The 18,377-nt window shown below is 44.4% G+C and overlaps 1 protein-coding gene across 1 annotated transcript in view; it reads left to right on the top strand.

Moving 5' to 3' along the window:
• Positions 1-18,377, top strand: part of BBOF1 (basal body orientation factor 1) — a 375,496-nt gene that overhangs the window by 268,391 nt on the left and 88,728 nt on the right. The window contains exon 8 of the mRNA XM_029597441.1: positions 12,046-12,539. Within this exon, the coding sequence (XP_029453301.1) occupies positions 12,046-12,539 (494 nt within the window). The remainder of the gene's footprint in view (positions 1-12,045; positions 12,540-18,377) is intronic.

The raw sequence follows: 18,377 nt of genomic DNA, 5'->3' as shown, positions 1-18,377 counted from the left end.
AAGTGGTAGGCCCGAAAGGGATTTTATGGGGCTAGAAAGCTACCCAGAGACCAGCATTGCATTGCTGGATCTCACTCCTGTGCATGCAGGGTCAACAGAGGCTTGAGTGTTCCAAGTCTCCACGCTTTTGTCCAGCCCATGCCTGGATTCCCTTGCCTACTACGGCGCGTACCTTGGAGCCTCACCCTGGGGGTTGTTCCATGGCCCAAGAGATCATGCTCATGTCTACTCTTGAGCGTCATGCACGCTCGCAACAATTGCAGCAGGTTGAAACTTCAGGATTTTTCATCATTTATGCTGACCTTTGATTTCTGATAATTTGACACCCCCCAGCCCTTTCAAATTTCTTCCAAATATTAAAACATCCTAGAACCGCCAAGTGTATTGTACTATTTACTGTATTATTCTGACATCTAATGTCAGCCTGTGGTATCTCATGGCCTACATTCTCTCCTACCTAATCAGATCACTGTTTTTATGATTGTTGTATTTTGGGGCCACTTATCTTCAGTTCTTTTACTTTATCTCTTCTCATTCCTCCCTAGCACAGAGGAATTTCTGGATATCTCTAACTTTCTGCTGAGGAACAGAATTGCTAAGTTTGTTCTATTTTCAGAAATTTGAAACAGGTTTATTAGAAAAATATAAATGTGCTACAAAGCTGGCCCACAATTCTTTTTATTTTTATTATTTATTTATTAATTTATGGCACTGTAGATAAACAGCTGTTCCTGATGAAATCCAGGTGCTAAATTTTGCACTACATGGTTCGTAAGCCAGTAAGTACAAGCAGAAATAGAAATAGAAAAAGTGCACATAGAAGTCAAAGTGCCTGAGAAGATGAATCAGGATGAGTGGAAAGAGGAAACATTCATTGGTGCATGTGCTGCTGTCTGTTCTAGAGCAGGGGTGGGCAAAGTACAGCCTGCAGGCCAAATCAGACTCGGCATTGACTTCTATCTGGCCCACTAAATTTTTAAAAATTAACCTTAGGTGCTGCCCGCGATGTTTGCCAAGTGTTGACATCAACAGCAAAGGCTCATGCCGTCCCCTTTGAATAACATGCTGAATCACACAACGCTGGGTCCTGGCCTTTGCTGATGACGTCGGCACCCGAAGAGGGGGAGGAGGTAAGCACACAGCCAAACATTTCTCTCCACAAAGGTGGGCAGACAGGTGAGTGTCTGTGCTATGTGGCATCCTGGATAAAGATGCAATTGGCTTGCTGTAAGAGCCAATTGCAACACTTATACAGGGGAAAGGAGAGGAGAGCCCCAGTGCATTGGTTCCCATCCTGTGCCAGTGAGGAGAGGCTCCGTTATCAGCACACTGGCAAGGAGAGGCCCTGTTGTCACGTTGGCGGTGTTCCCATCCTCCACCAGCAAAGAGAGGCCTAGCTCTGCTGTGAGTGTTGAGTAAGGGAAGGGACAGAGAGGGAAGGAAGGAAAAGTGGTGAGTAGGTAAGTAAGTGAAATGGAAGGGACATGAATGAGTGGGAAGGAGAGGGTGAGTGACTGAGATGTAAATAATGGGAGTAAAATTGAGTGACTGAGAGGGTAAGAAATGAAATGAGTGAATGGGAGGGGTGTGACTGAGGGGGGTGACTGAGTCTCCTCCTTCTTTGTCTCAGCTGGTTGCTCCACAGTCTTGTCTGGGTTCCCAACATTCAGTTGTTCTGCAACTCCATCTTGGTTTCCACCAGTGGCAATACCCAGTTGTTCTGTGATTTTACTTTGACCCTTTTTAGTGATGATACTAAGGGGAACCTTGTTGAAATCATGGTGTCTAGTGAGGGTACTTGGTTGAAGTGCACTCTCCAGGTTATTGTCACCTGCTCTGTCCTGAGAAGTAGGATTCTGTATCATCAGCCTTGTTCATTGTATCCTAACTGTATTCCCTTTGTCCACCAACTTGGAACACTTTCCTTTGGGGCATGTGCATGGACCTTGCAGTCAAATTCCCTCAGGTTAGTCATGTGAGGTTTTCTGCCATGCCACATTTCTTGTGATGCCATCCCATTTGCCTTTGTTAGCAGTAGGTTCTACAGATAGCAATTATCAGTACCTCTCTCCAAAACTTGTCAGGAAGGTTAATATCCAGCAGCATGCTCCTTGACATCTCCATCAGCATGCAGAACTTCCTCTTGGCTACATGTTTCTAATGGGGTGCATAAGACATTGTTGTCTGATGCTTGATCCCTTGCAATTTGAGGTGTGCTTGAGTTCTCCTGTCAAAATACTCTCCTCTATTGTCCTTATGAAGGATGATTGAACTCATTGCTTTTCATTGTCATGTACTCCTTCAGTTTCTCCGGTGTTTCATATTTATGCCTTATGAGGTAGGTCTTCGTGTTTCTGGAATAATCATCAATGAAGGTCAGGAAGTATTTGTTTCCAGAAGGGGTCCCTTTCTTCACTGGCCTACACAGATCACTGTGGATTAACTCCAGTGGCTGACTTGTTCTGCAGTGACTTGCCTCTGGTAATGGTGTACATACCGCTTTTCTGCTCAGACAGCACACGTCAGTAACTCTATGCATGGGTATATCTTTAAATCTACCATCATCTGTTAATTTAGAAAATCAGTTATTGCATCTGACCATTGGCCAATATTGACTGGGTAAGTGAAACATCAGGGTGTGCTAGAGAGAAAACATTTCTGTATGGAATAAAAAACATAAGAACATAAGAAAATGCCATACTGGGTCAGACCAAGGGTCCATCAAGCCCAGCATCCTGTTTCCAACAGTGGCCAATCCAGGCCAAAAGAACCTGGCAAGTACCCAAAAACTAAGTCTATTCCATGTTACCATTGCTAATGGCAGTGGCTATTCTCTAAGTGAACTTAATAGCAGGTAATGGACTTCTCCTCCAAGAACTTATCCAATCCTTTTTTTAAACACAGCTATACTAACTGCACTAACCACATCCTCTGGCAACAAATTCCACAGTTTGTGCGTTGGAGCAATTGGTTCAGGAACTGACAAGAGAGGGAGCAATTTTAGATCTAATTCTCAGTGGAGCACAGGATTTGGTGAGAGAGGTAACGGTGGTGGGGCTGCTTGGCAATAGTGATCATAATATGATCAAATTTGAATTAATGACTGGAAGAGGAACAGTATGTAAATCCATGATTCTAGTGCTAAACTTGCAAAAGGGAAACTTTGATATAATGATAAAAATAATTAATAAAGAACTGAAAGGTATAGCTAAAGATAAAAAGTGGGTAACAGGTATTGACATTGTTAACAATACCATCCCAGAAGCACAGACCAGAGGTATTCCATGCATTAAGAAAGGTGGAAGGAAGGAAAAACGATTATCAACATGGTTAAAAGATGAAGTGAAAGAGGCTATTTTAGCCAAAAGATCTTCATTCATTCCCTTCTGGCTTGCTTCTATTCCTTCCCTTCTATTTTTTTCTTTCTTTCTTATATTTATCATAATTGCATAGTTTTATTTATTTTATCTGTATATTTGTAGCATTCATTTTATGTATGTTTTATTGTAAACTATCCTGAACTGTGGAGGGCGCAGCATAGAAGTAATTTTAAACAAATAAATAAATTGGAAGAAAGATCCTTCAGAAGAAAACAGGATAAAGCATAAGCATTGGCTAAGTTAAATGTAAATATCCAAAGCAGAAAGTCTGCAAGGGAATCGGTTGGACCATTGAAAGATCAAGGGGTTAAAGGGGCACTTAGAGAATATAAAACGGAGGCAATGATTCAGAGAGCTGCCTTGAGAACGAAAGAGGCGACGGATGCCCACTGACTTCCTGCCTCACAGTTCAAGAGTGGGGAGAGGGTCTGGTTAAGTACTCGCTACATTCGGCTCAGAGTACCCTCTATGAGGCTGGCACCACACTACATCGGGCCTTTTCCCAATGCCCACCAAATTGGGCCCGTCACTTATCAATTGCAGCTGCCTGCTTCCATGAAGATTTACAATGTATTTCACGTTTCTCTCCTCAAGCCCCCAGTGTTGTCCTGGCCCACTCGGAAGATTCCTGAATCCCGAAGAAGACCAAGTGTACCAAGTGAGAGAGTAGAAGCCGATCTAATATTGCTGAATAGCGAAGAAACAAAGAAGATTGGTGTATCAAGGGACTTTTATTAGAACTTGCCTGACTCTGGCTGAGTTTCGCTCACACAGGAGCTGCCTCAGGGGCTAAATAGCTCAAGCCCTTTTTCAGTTAAAGCAGCAGCATTCAGCAGGCCAGATGTCACAATATCTCCGCTACTAGCAGGATGACAAGTGACAGAATTCCTGGACGTCCGAATGCGGAAGAAAAGGTGGGGGTATCTCATTGACTGGGAGGGGTACAGTCCAGAGGAGAATACCTGGGAGCCCGCCTTAAACATCATGGATAAGAATCTTCTCCAAGCATTCCATGCAGCCCATCCTAGGAAACCCCGATCCCTGGGGGGGGGGAGGAGATTTAGAGGAGGGTGTACTATTACACTTGGCCAACCAAGGGCCTATCCCACAGCCGGCCGCACTCACCTGAAACCCGAAGCAGTGGCCGGAACGCCGATGCTGCCTCAACTCCCCCTTACCGCCCACCAATGACGTCACTGCAGCTTCCCTATTTAAAGCCCTATCTGGCCTGCAGTAGATGCCTCAGCAACAGGTTGAGCTCCTAGGAGTAGCTGGTTGCTACTCTTCATGTTCCTGACTCCGTTCCTTCGACTTGCCTCCCTTCTGAACTGCTTTACTGACTCTTGACAACTTGCACGTCTCCTGGATTTTGCCTTGATTGCCGCCCATCTTCACCTCTTTCTCACTTCCTGGACTTTTCTTGATTGCCATCTGCCCAGACCCTTGGTATGTCTTGACCTGCTGTCATCATGGGATCCTTCTTCATTAGAGACCTGCACCTAAGTCCAGCCAGCCCTGGCACCCAAGGGCTCAACCTGCAGGGAACAAGGACTGGCATTGGTGAAGGTTTTGTTGGGTTTCCGCACCGGTCAGTTCCACCAGCCGATGGCAAGGACCTGCAGGGCACCTCCCTGCAGGGACAACCTTGCCTTTGTCCAAGGGTCCACCCATACAATAATTCTGTTCTCTGCACTGAAAAGCTCTGTTCTCCAAGCACTGAAAAATAGTAATATTTCAGTTTCACCAGGAATTCATTCAATAGCAGAAATGCCACTGCCTTACCAGCCTGCAGTGTCAGGCCCATCTCTCAAATCACAGCCAAAGATTTTCACGCCACTTCTAGGACTTCAAAAATCTTAGATGAATCCTCAAGCCATATATGAAGATGCTAAGTGTTTTTTGTTGTTGAATAAGAGAGGTACAAATTGGGGCAAATTCCTTCTGTTCTTACCATACTTTTAGAGCAGCGGTTCTCAACCGATGTGTCGCGACACACCAGTGTGTCACCAAGCACCGGCAGGTGTGTAGCGGCTCCCAGTGTTCCACTGCCCCGCTTGTGCCTCCCTTCTCCCTAGGGGCAGGGATGAAGAGTAGAGAGACCTGTGCGCTGCCACCGGTGGGACTGAAGAATGAAGAGATGCTGCGTGCTGCCGCCGGCGGCTGAAGAGTGGTGAGATCTGTGCACCGCCACCAGCGGGACTGAAGAATGAAGATATGCTGCACGCTGCCGCCGGTGGCTAAAGAGTAGAGAGACCTGTGCACCGCGGAAGGCGGCTGGAGAGACGTTGCACGCCACTGGAAGTCAGGCCAGAGGCGGCTGAGAAGTGGAGGCCAGGCTTATTGGGTGAAACAATGAGAAGAGGCTTCATGTGAGCTTGTGTGTGTGTGTGTGTGTGTGTGTGTGGTAGAATGGGTGCCTAGGTGCATGAGTGAGAGCTTGTGTGTGTGTGTGGTAGAATGGGTGCCTAGGTGCATGAGTGAGAGCTTGTGTGTGTGTGTGTGTTTGGTAGAATGGGTGCGTGAGTGGCAGATTTGTGAGTGTGTGTGTGGTAGAATGCGTGCCTGGGTGGTGAGTGGCAGCTTTGTATGTATGTGGTAGAATCGCTGCATGAGTGAGAGCTTGTATGTGTGTGGTACAATGGGTGCCTAGGTGCATGAGTGAGAGCTTGTGTGTGTGTGTGGTAGAATGGGTGCATGAGTGGCAGATTTGTGTGTGTGTGTGGTAGAATGCGTGCCTGGGTGGTGAGTGGCAGCTTTGTATGTATGTGGTAGAATGGCTGCATGAGTGAGAGCTTGTATGTGTGTGGTACAATGGGTGCCTGGATGCATGAGTGGCAGTGTGTATGTGTGTGTGTGTGGTACAATGGGTGCCTGGGTGCATGAATGAGAGCTTGTGTGGGTGTGGTACAATGGGTGGTGCATGAGTGGCAGTGTGTGTGTGGTTGTAAGTGACAGAGTATGTGTGAGCTTGTATGTAAGTGACAGCATGTATGTGATTGAGAGAGACTGGTGTGTGTGAGAGAGAGACAGAGACTGGTCAGGGAGGTGACTGGTGTGTGGGTGTGTGTGTGTGTGTGTGGGTGTGAGACTGACTGGTCAGGGAGGTGACTGGTGTTTGTGTGTGTGTGAGAGAGAGACAGAAACTTGTCAGGGAGGTGACTGGTGTGTGTGTGTGTGTGTGAGAGAGAGACAGAGACTGGTCAGGGAGGTGACTGGTGTGTGTGTGTGTGTGTGTGAGAGAGACAGAGACTGGTCAGGGAGGTGACTGGTGTGTGTTTGTGTGAGACAGAGACTGGTCAGGGAGGTGACTGGTGTGTGTGTGTGTGTGTGTGAGACAGACTGGTCAGGGAGGTGACTGGTGTGTGTGTGTGTGTGTGACAGAGCCTGGTCAGGGAGGTGACTGGTGTGTGTGTGTGGGAGAGACAGAGATTGGTCAGGGAGGTGACTGGTGTGTGTGTGTGTGAGAGACAGAGGCTGGTCAGGGAGGTGTGTGTGTGTGTGAGAGAGAGAGACAGAGACTGGTCAGGGAGGTGACTGGTGTGTGTGTGTGTGAGGAAGAGATACTAGTTAGGGAAGTTACTGGTCTGTGTGAGACAGAGACTGGTTGTGACTGGTTGTGGGCCCTAAGGAAGAGGACTGTGAGGACAGAGCTTCAGCAGCCACTGCTGCTTCTGGTGAGTGCTATTGGCCTGCAAGAGAAAGGAGTAAGAGAGTTGCTGGAGAAGGTAAATAAATGTGGCTTTTTAAGTTTATTTTTCTTGATTGACTGCCATTTTCATTGACTGCCATTTTAATTATTGGGTAGTATGTGATGTGTCTGCTGTTTTGAAATATTTTATTGATATTTGGACAATTTTTAATAATTTTTATGAGTTTTTAATTGTTGGATTTTATTCTGTTGTTCAGCTGTTTTGTAACATTTATTAGTATAGTTTTACAATTATTTCTAAGTGGGTATCTATAGCAGTTTGGTTTGCTCTGTTTTCCTAATAGGAGGTGTATTAGTGTTTAGGGCCTGGTTAAATATTTGTAGTGGTAAATTACTGTCTTTTCATAAGGAGGGGTATTGTGCTTGCCAGTAAAGAGAGTTTGTTTTGCTTTTACTGAGATGTCATCAGATCCAGAATATCTTTTTTTTTATGGTGAGTTGTACGGGTAATGCCCTAGTTATGCTTTGCACCCATTTTTGGGAGTCGAGGGGGTTCCTGAAGATGCAGAATGTATATTTACATTTTGCCCCGAGACGGTCACATGTTCAGTGTGTCACGCAAGTGAGAACCATCTGTCAGATGTGCCCCGGCCGAAAAAAGGTTGAGAACCACTGTTTTAGAGAATAGTCCTGGAAAATTCTAATTTTTTGCTGAATGATAGGGATTTCCTGCCATTTTCAATATGCTTGCAAAATTGTTTATGCATAAAATTATGGAATTTCACAATTACCATTTGGACTCTCATCTCACCCTGTTGCCAACTCCCCAAATGATGTGCTCGTTCTAAAATAATCTGATCCTTAAGATCATATAATTCCAGGTCCTCTGCCAGCCATGTTGCTAAGATATTAGGCAGATTCCATTAGTCCACATTTTATTATTATTATTATTATTATTATTATTTTTAATTTTTATATACCGGAATTCCTGTATACAATACAAATCAATCCGGTTTACAAGAAACAATAAGTTACCCTGGTTGGAGTGGTCCGACCTGGGCTTATTACAAGGAACATTGAACATTTTCATGGAACTCTACAAAACACAATTGTTTTGTCTGGATGATTTGGAAAATCATTCTAATTTATATATATGTGGCAATAATAAGACATGGCTTATATATATGTGGCAATAATAAGACATGGCTATTCGGTCAAGCATTCCCTTAACTTACTTAGTCTTCCACAGCTCCCAAAGACTGTTTTCATACTGTTGACGTCCAGAACCTATGCTCATGTTTTTACTCATCAATAAGAAATTTCTCCCTCCTCCCCCCTTCCACGAACAACCTTCCTTCCCCCTCCCCCCCATTAGCAAACCTCCCTCCCCATGCGCTAGTCTCGCTCTAATAGTGCTTACTGCTACTGTTCCTAGTTATGTTATGTTATCCAAGTTGTTCACTCCCTTGTTCATTGTAAGACATATGTTGTCATTGTTTTCTACTTGTTATAATATAAACCGGAGTGATAAGTAATTCTGTTACCTGAACTTCGGTATAAAAAAAAGTTATAAATAAATAAATAAATAAATAATTGTGTTTCCATTTTTTTCAGTTTAGAATCGTGTGCCATGGAATTATCATCTAACAGTGAAATGTGGCCTTCAGCCACATCGAGGCGGAGGCCAAGTTCAGAAAGAGAATTTTTAAAATCAGCAATCTGGTCTGATATTTCTGCAAGTTTCCCTGATAGAGCCACCACCACAGCTTTAGTTACCTCTGCCACCATAGGCTCATAGAAACATAGAAATGACGGCAGAAGAGACCAATCGGTCCTTCCAGTCTGCCCAGCAAACTCCCACACTTATTTTCCCATATTTATCTGTTTCACCGACCAACACGTTCAGGGCCCTTGTTGGTAACTGTTTGATTCAAATTTCCTGCCACCCCCTGCCATTGATGCAGAGAGTAATGTTGGAGTTACATCAAACGAAAAATCGTAAGGCTTAATGGGTATGGGTAGTAACTGCCGCATCAAGCAAGTTACCCCCACGCTTATTCGTTTACCCAGACTGTGTAGTTCAGTTCTTGTTGGTTGTTGTCTGGTTCCTCAACGGTAACTGAAGATCCCAATTCTCTTGTCACTGACACCATCTTTGCTGTTCCTGCCTAAGTCAGGTCTTTATTTCTTTCCCCCTTTTATCGGCATGATCCCCGGAGATCGCTGCATGTAACGATCTATCGACATGAAGGGAATGCAGACTCATAATAAATGATTTAAATAAGCACTGGATGTTGATGCAGATGTTGCAGAGTTGGCGCTCGGAGCTTAGAGATTAGCATCTCTCCAGGCTCACCTCCTCATGTGACCTCATCACACAAATCTCTTATAAAATAGCAACTGATACACTTAAATCTCAAAAAATAGCAACATAATCACATAATCTCTTATACAATAGCAACTGATACACTTAAATCTCATAAAATAGCAACATAATCACATAAATCTCTTATACAATAGCAACTGATACACTTAAATCTCATAAAATAGCAACATATTCACATAAATCTCTTATACAATAGCAACTGATACACTTAAATCTCATAAAATAGCAACATAATCACATAAATCTCTTATACAATAGCAACTGATACACTTAAATCTCATAAAATAGCAACATAATCACCTAAATCTCTTATGCAATAGCAACTGATACACTTAAATCTCATAAAATAGCAACATAATCACCTAAATCTCTTATGCAATAGCAACTGATACACTTAAATCTCATAAAATAGCAACATAATCACCTAAATCTCTTATGCAATAGCAACTGATACACTTAAATCTCATAAAATAGCAACATAATCACCTAAATCTCTTATGCAATAGCAACTGATACACTTAAATCTCATAAAATAGCAACATAATCACATAAATCTCTTATACAATAGCAACTGATACACTTAAATCTCATAAAATAGCAACATAATCACACAAATCTCTTATAAACTAGCAACTGATACACTTAAATCTCATAAAATAGCAACATAATCACATAAATCTCTTATAAACTAGCAACTGATACACTTAAATCTCATAAAATAGCAACATAATCACATAAATCTCTTATGCAATAGCAACTGATACACTTAAATCTCATAAAATAGCAACATAATCACATAAATCTCTTATAAACTAGCAACTGATACACTTAAATCTCATAAAATAGCAACATAATCACATAAATCTCTTATACAATAGCAACCGATACACTTAAATTTCATAAAATAGCAACATAATCACATAAATCTCTTATACAATAGCAACTGATACACTTAAATCTCATAAAATAACAACATAATCACATAAATCTCTTATAAACTAGCAACTGATACACTTAAATCTCATAAAATAGCAACATAATCACATAAATCTCTTATGCAATAGCAACCGATACACTTAAATCTCATAAAATAGCAACATAATCACATAAATCTCTTATACAATAGCAACTGATACACTTAAATCTCATAAAATAGCAACATAATCACATAAATCTCTTATAAACTAGCAACCGATACACTTAAATCTCATAAAATAGCAACATAATCACATAAATCTCTTATGCAATAGCAACTGATACACTTAAATCTCATAAAATAGCAACATAATCACCTAAATCTCTTATGCAATAGCAACTGATACACTTAAATCTCATAAAATAGCAACATAATCACATAAATCTCTTATGCAATAGCAACTGATACACTTAAATCTCATAAAATAGCAACATAATCACATAAATCTCTTATGCAATAGCAACTGATACACTTAAATCTCATAAAATAGCAACATAATCACATAAATCTCTTATGCAATAGCAACTGATACACTTAAATCTCATAAAATAGCAACATAATCACATAAATCTCTTATACAATAGCAGTTTATATACGCAAATGTTGGCCCCACCCAGGAACCCTCCTGGACTGCCTCTTTTTTTTTATATGCTCTATTTATCTTGTGTACACACATATGGAGACGTATATGATCCCTTTATAAAATATATGTTGTTTGGGCATGGGCCACATACACGCATATGTGGCCCTTTTGGCACAATTATTTCTTTTAAAATTCACCTTTATATACACAGTTAGACGGTGAGAAATGCTATGCTGGGTCAGGCCAAGGTTCATGAAGCCCAGCATCCTCTTTCTGACTGTGGCCAAGCCAAATTTCAAGTACCTGGCAGATCCTATAAAGTAGATCCAATACTCCCAAGGATAGCAAGAGCTTTCTTTAATCTCCCTGACCAACAGTGGTTTAGGAACATTTCCTCAGAAACTTATCCAATCCTCTTTTAAACGCCACTTTGCTGGCGGACTTGACTACATCGATGCTCTGGCAACAGATCCCACAGATTGATAGTGTGCTGAGTGAAAAGTACTTTCTAGGATCCATTCTGAATCTGCTGGTTTTTGTACAGGTGATTGTGCTGGTGTCAGAGAGGAAGATGAGGTTACATCCTTTCTAGACAATCCTTGTAGTCCCAGCCCCTCCTGGGCAGAGTCAGATGATAATGGCAAGGAGTGTTAGCTCTTCACTGTCTGCTTTGGAGGATGACCTCGGGAGTCCTCCAAAACTTTGCCTTCGTGCCATTGCAGGCTTGCAGTCATTTTTGCTAACTGGCCTTACTACATGACTTTATGGGATATTGACAGCTCAGGCCTGCGACCATTGGTATGCAGCATGTCCCGGAAGTAAAGTTCTAGCACAGATTTTATATATAGGTAAGGCAGACATCAAGATCTCAGCTTTCTTAAATTTTGGCCATTTTAGGGTTCATGCCCCTGATTTTGTTAATGGAAGACTTAGAGGCATAAGTTGCATTTTGTAAGGCTAAATGGGAAGCAGAATTAAAATAAATGGAACAATTTACATTTCACAAGGAGGTAGAAATAAAGATAAAAAATGAAATGCTGGGGTCTCCTAAGTATTTGTTACTTGTTTTAGGAAACAGATGATCTGTTGCTTCAGAAGAAGATTCTCCAGGGCAGCCAGCAGAAGTGCCAGCTGCAGAGCCAGCAGAGGAAGGTGGAGAGCCTAGAGAGAGCCCTTGCTCACATGAGCAGAGAGTTTGAGGCTGAAGTTCATAGGACCAAGAAGCAGGCACTGGTACAGAACCAAGCTGGAAATGTCGAAATAGACAAGCTGCAGAAGCTATTGGAAATGAAAGATCGTGAAATGAACCGAGTGAAGAAATTGGCAAAAAACATCCTAGAGGAGCGGACAGAGGTGGAGAGCTTCCTACAGCACGCCTTGCAACAAGTAAAACAGGAAATCGCTTTCAATAGAAAGTGCTATAGGCAGGCTGCTCAGGAGGCCTACCACAGGAAGATGATGGGAGCGGCTGCAGGCACAGAAGCATATCCCAAAATCCGAACCTTTAATGACAACGAACGCAGCACTAATAATGTGCACCAAGATCTAAAGGAGGCTGAAAAGTGGTAAGTGATGCTGTGACACACATGCATTGGGAAAGTAGAGAGTGAAACAGGGCATATGCTCTCCAGGATTAGTTCTGCTCTCCTGATAGACTTCCCCTTTACCAAGTGTAAGCAGTACTTCAGGGGAAATGGTCTCTTCACCTGGAGGTCATGTAGTTCATGCAATGAAGCAAAGGTAAAAGCACTCAAAAGAAAAGCATTCAAGGGCCTGATTTACTATGCACTACCCCCCGCCCCAAAGACCCAGAATGGGAGAAAAGCCTTAGCAAATCAGGACCCAATACCTTCTGTTTTGTGAAGACCTGAAATGACTGCAGACCTGGTCTGACTTTTATTTACAAGCTGCTCCACAGCGACAGTTTGAATGTACACAGTTCTCAGATGTGCTAAGCATTGGAACATAAGGTTCAGGGAAGCCAATCAGAGACCCCAGAAGTTTTCTTACCACTTCTCAAATTAACTTCCCTTAGCTTGGCAAGTACCCAAAAACTAAGTCTATTCCATGTTACCATTGCTAGTAATAGCAGTGGCTATTCTCTAAATCAACTTAATTAATAGCAGGTAATGGACTTCTCCTCCAAGAACTTATCCAATCCTTTTTTAAACACAGCTATACTAACTGCACTAACCATATCCTTTGGCAACAAATTCCAGAGTTTAATTGTGCATTGAGTAAAAAAGAACTTTCTCCGATTAGTTTTAAATGTGCCCCATGCTAACTTCATGGAGTGCCCCCTAGTCTTTCTACTATCCGAAAGAGTAAATAACCGAGTCACATCTACCCGTTCTAGACCTCTCATGATTTTAAACACCTCTATCATATCCCCCCTCAGCTGTCTCTTCTCCAAGCTGAAAAGTCCTAACCTCTTTAGTCTTTCCTCATAGGGAAGCTGTTCCATTCCCCTTATCATTTTGGTCGCCCTTCTCTGTACCTTCTCCATCGCAATTATATCTTTTTTGAGATGCGGCGACCAGAATTGTACACAGTATTCAAGGTGCGGTCTCACCATGGAGCGATACAGAGGCATTATGACATTTTCCATTTTATTCACCATGTCCACGGGTTGCCTTACTGAATATTATCCCCTAAGAGCTTCGTCCTTAATATAAAAAATTGCAGGGATGTTGTAAAGTAGTTTATCTTGATAGCATGGGGGCATAAGCTGCAATTGCAGCTTTCTTCTATAGACTGAAGTGCTGCTGGGACAAATGTATCTCTGTGCCCTCTGGTGAAAACTGCAGCAAAGCTTCTCGCTTAATAATAGCTACGCCCTGAGACTATATCCCAATGTTGTCTTACGACTTTTTAAATATTAGTGGCTAAATATGTTCATCAGTCTTTCTAGAGCCCTTTCATAACTGATGTGTCTGAAGATTTATCTCTAAGATATTATTGTGTGCTGTTCATATCTCCTCACTCAAACTGCCACATTGAGAGGGTTTCATATCTCCTCACCCAAACTGTCTCACTGAGAGGGTTTCATATCTCCTCACCCAAACTGTCTCACTGAGAGGGTTTCATATATCCTCACCCAAACTGTCTCACTGAGAGGGTTTCATATCTTCTCCCCCAAACTGTCTCACTGAGAGGGTTTCATATCTCCTCACCCAAACTGTCTCACTGAGAGGGTTTCATATCTCCTCCCCCAAACTGTCTCACTGAGAGGGTTTCATATCTTCTCACCCAAACTGTCACACTGAGAGGGTTTCATATCTCCTCACTCAAACTGTCACACTGAGAGGGTTTCATATCTCATCACCCAAACTGTCTCACTGAGAGAGTTTCATATCACCTCCCCAAAACTGTCTCACTGAGAGGGTTTCATATCTCCTCACCCAAACTGTCTCACTGAGAGGGTTTCATATCTCATCACCCAAACTGTCTCACTGAGAGGGTTTCATATCTCCTCACTCAAACTGTCTCACTGAGAGGGTTTCATATCTCATCACCCAAACTGTCTCACTGAGAGAGTTTCATATCACCTCCCCAAAACTGTCTCACTGAGAGGGTTTCATATCTTCTCCACCAAACTGTCTCACTGAGAGGGTTTCATATCACCTCACCCAAACTGTGTCACTGAGAGGGTTTCATATCTCCTCACCCAAACTGTCTCACTGAGAGGGTTTCATATCTCCTCCCCCAAACTGTCTCACTGAGAGGGTTTCATATCTCCTCACCCAAACTGTCTCACTGAGAGGGTTTCATATCTCCTCCCCCAAACTGTCTCACTGAGAGGGTTTCATATCTCCTCACTCAAACTGTCACACTGAGAGGGTTTCATATCTCCTCACTCAAACTGTCTCACTGAGAGGGTTTCATATCTCATCACCCAAACTGTCTCACTGAGAGAGTTTCATATCACCTCCCCAAAACTGTCTCACTGAGAGGGTTTCATATCTTCTCCACCAAACTGTCTCACTGAGAGGGTTTCATATCTCCTCCCCCAAACTGTGTCACTGAGAGGGTTTCATATCTCCTCACCCAAACTGTCTCACTGAGAGGGTTTCATATCTCCTCCCCCAAACTGTCTCACTGAGAGGGTTTCATATCTCCTCACTCAAACTGTCACACTGAGAGGGTTTCATATCTCCTCACTCAAACTGTCTCACTGAGAGGGTTTCATATCTCCTCACCCAAACTGTCTCACTGAGAGAGTTTCATATCACCTCCCCAAAACTGTCTCACTGAGAGGGTTTCATATCTTCTCCACCAAACTGTCTCACTGAGAGGGTTTCATATCTCCTCACCCAAACTATCTCACTGAGAGGGTTTCATATCACCTCCCCCAAACTGTCTCACTGAGAGGGTTTCATATCTTCTCCACCAAACTGTCTCACTGAGAGGGTTGGGAGTTGGCCAGAAGGAGTCTGGTGCAGGCTGGAGGAGTCTCTGATACCAGGTGCTGACTGGAAGGCGTCTGTGGTGCTGGGAGTTGGCTGGAAGGAGTCTGGTTCAGGCTGGAGGAGTCTCTGATACCAGGTGCTGACTGGAAGGTGTCTGTGGTGCTGGGAGTTGGCTGGAAGGAGTCTGGTGGAGTCTCTGATACCAGGTGCTGGCTGAAAGGAGTCTGGTGCAGGCTGGAGGAGTCTCTGATACAGGGTGCGTGGGGGTAAGGGTGAGCTTCATGATACACTGGAACAGCATGGGGGTACGCGTGGATGTGAGTGCAGGTAAACGTGGTCAGAACACTGGAACCGAGTGTAGGTAAGGGTGGACTCAGGATAGCGTGCAGGTAAGTGTGAGACTGACTGTAGGTATGTGTGAACTGGACTGAGGGAACCAAGACAGCAGGACAGACAATGACTGGACTGGACAAAACCAAGACAAGAATCACACTGAACAGAAAACAAACACCCGAAGGCAGCAAGGCAGGGAGCCAGGACAGGGAGCCCGAAGGCAGCAAGGCAGGGAGCCAGGACAGGAAGCCTGAAGGCAGCAAGTCAGGGAGTCCGAAGGCAGCAAGGCAGAATAAGAAGGACAGAGCCCCAGACCACGGAACAGAACAGGAGCGCAACACCCAAAGGCACACTGAAAGAAACAGGAGACTAGAGCAGGAAGCCCAAAGGAACTCGATGCCGAAGCACTGAGACATTGGCTAGGCGGGGTTATATAGGAAGTCCAGGTCATGGAGCAGATAGGTAGGCCAGACTGGGCCAGCCAAGAGATCGTGCTCGTGAGGGACCTTTGGTGGTAAGGAGGCTGCACAGCAGCCATAGTCGTAACACTCACCCAAACTGTCTCACTGAGAGTGTTTCATATCTCCTCGCCCAAACTGTCTCACTGAGCAGGTCTCTTTCAAATTCCTAGGTGAAAGTGTCATTGGGAAACTGCCACTCTTCCTTCTTATCAAGATTTATAAAATGGCGATCTCTCGGGGCGGGGGGGGGGGGGGTGGCTGTTCATTTGAACATTTATATTCTCACAGAACAAGCAGGATGGTAGTTCTCACATATGGGTGACATCACAAAATGGAGCCCAATCACAGAAGACTTCTGTCAATGTTTCCAGAACTTTGACTGGGCCCTACTGGGCATGCCCAGAAGGGGCACTAACCCTGCAGGGGTCCCCCTTCAGTCTTCTTTTTTCCGCATAGCAGTAGCCTCGCGGTTAAGGAGCTCTGCAGAGATTCCTGACAGGAGTTTTCCTCACGGAATTACTAAAAGTTAATTTGCCCCACAGGGGTCCCTCCTCTAACTTTTTTTTTCAAGCCGCGGTACTCCGGTAAGTTTTTACCTGCGTTTCCGTCAATTACCGTCGAGTTTTGCCCTCGTGGCCTATTGGCCGTCAACCGTACCGCAGCTCAATTTTTTTCCATGGCCATGGCGTCTGGGTTCTGTCTGTGCCTGGACTGTAATCGCACCATGTCCATCACAGACCCCCATAAAGTCTGTGAATTGTGTCTTGGATGAGAGCACAATGTCTTGACCTGCACCAAATGTGCCCTTATGACACCTAAAGGTCGCAAGGCCAGAATGGAGAAGATGGAACTTCTCTACCGTGCTCAAACCCCGACTCTGTCCATTGTATCGACGTCGTCAGAACCGGCACCGACCACCGGCCGGTGACCATCCGGCATCGACGACATCTCAGCCTTCAACACCCTCTACTTACCCTCAGGACCGAGGGGATTGTAGAGTTAAACATCGCCACCGTCATCGAAAGTCTCGGACCATCGAGGGAGTGAAATCATTGACCTCGCCATCGTCCATGCCGCCGTCGAAGAAAACCCGTCCAGAAAAGGCACCGACCTTTTCGGCGACCGGGTCACCGAGGCAACCCTCCCCCAACTGGGTATTCGGAGCCGCGACTCCGCCTTTAACGGTGGTCCCTCCGGCTATGCCTCTGCCTCCTTCTTCTGTTCCGGAGCCGGGGCTGCTTGCTCCAGGTCTCTGAGAAGAACTGGACTGGATGGTTCAGGAGGCCATCGACAAGGTGATGCAATGACTTCAGGTTCCTTCGGCACTGACACCGGTACCGATTGCGGAACCGATCCCCGATCCGATTCCAGCAGTGTTGGCACCGCTGCTCTCCAGGATGGAAGCGCTCATTGCCGCTTTTCCACCGATGGACCCTGGGTCACCGATGGCGCCAGTGCCCTCCCCGCTCACTCTGTCATTGGGAGGAGAAACACCGTTTTGCATTCCTCCTTCAGGAGTTCTTCCTCAGCCATTGATGCCGATACGTCCATCGCCATCGATCCAACCATCGGTGCCGATATGCCCGTCGGCGCCACTGAGCCATCCATCGATGCCTTTGATGCCTTCATTGGTGCCTCCAATTATTCCTTCGATTCCTTCGGAGCCTAGACCAGGACCTTCAGGTATCCCACCATCCCGTCCCCCTCTACATCCTAGAGGGGCAGGGGCTGATCCCTGTGATACCTGGACTGATGATTCCTTACCAGACACCAATGATTTGCCTTCACCCACTGAAAGTAGAAAGTGTTCTCCTCCAGAGGACCTTTCCTTTATAAATTTTGTGAAGGAAATGTCTGAATTGGTTCCCTTTCAATTACAGACTGAGCAGGATAATAGGCATCAGATGATGGAGTTGCTCCAATTCCTGGATGCCCCCAAAGTAATAACCTCCATCCATATCCACCAGGTTCTTCTGGATCTCCTAAAGAAGAACTGGGAACATCCTGGCTCCATTGCTCCAGTCCACAGAAAAGCTGACACTACCTATTTTGGTGCAGTCAGCTCCGGGCTTTCAGAAACCACAATTGGATCTCCAATCTGTAGTGGTAGAATCGGCACAGAAGAGAGCAAAGAGGTCAAAGCCTCATACTTCTATTCCCCCTGGCAAGGAACAGAAGTTTCTAGATGCCATTGGCCGCC

Source organism: Rhinatrema bivittatum, chromosome 4 (genome assembly GCF_901001135.1).
Source record: "Rhinatrema bivittatum chromosome 4, aRhiBiv1.1, whole genome shotgun sequence".
Lineage (NCBI taxonomy): Eukaryota > Metazoa > Chordata > Amphibia > Gymnophiona > Rhinatrematidae > Rhinatrema > Rhinatrema bivittatum.
This window is presented reverse-complemented; position numbering and strand designations above follow the sequence as displayed.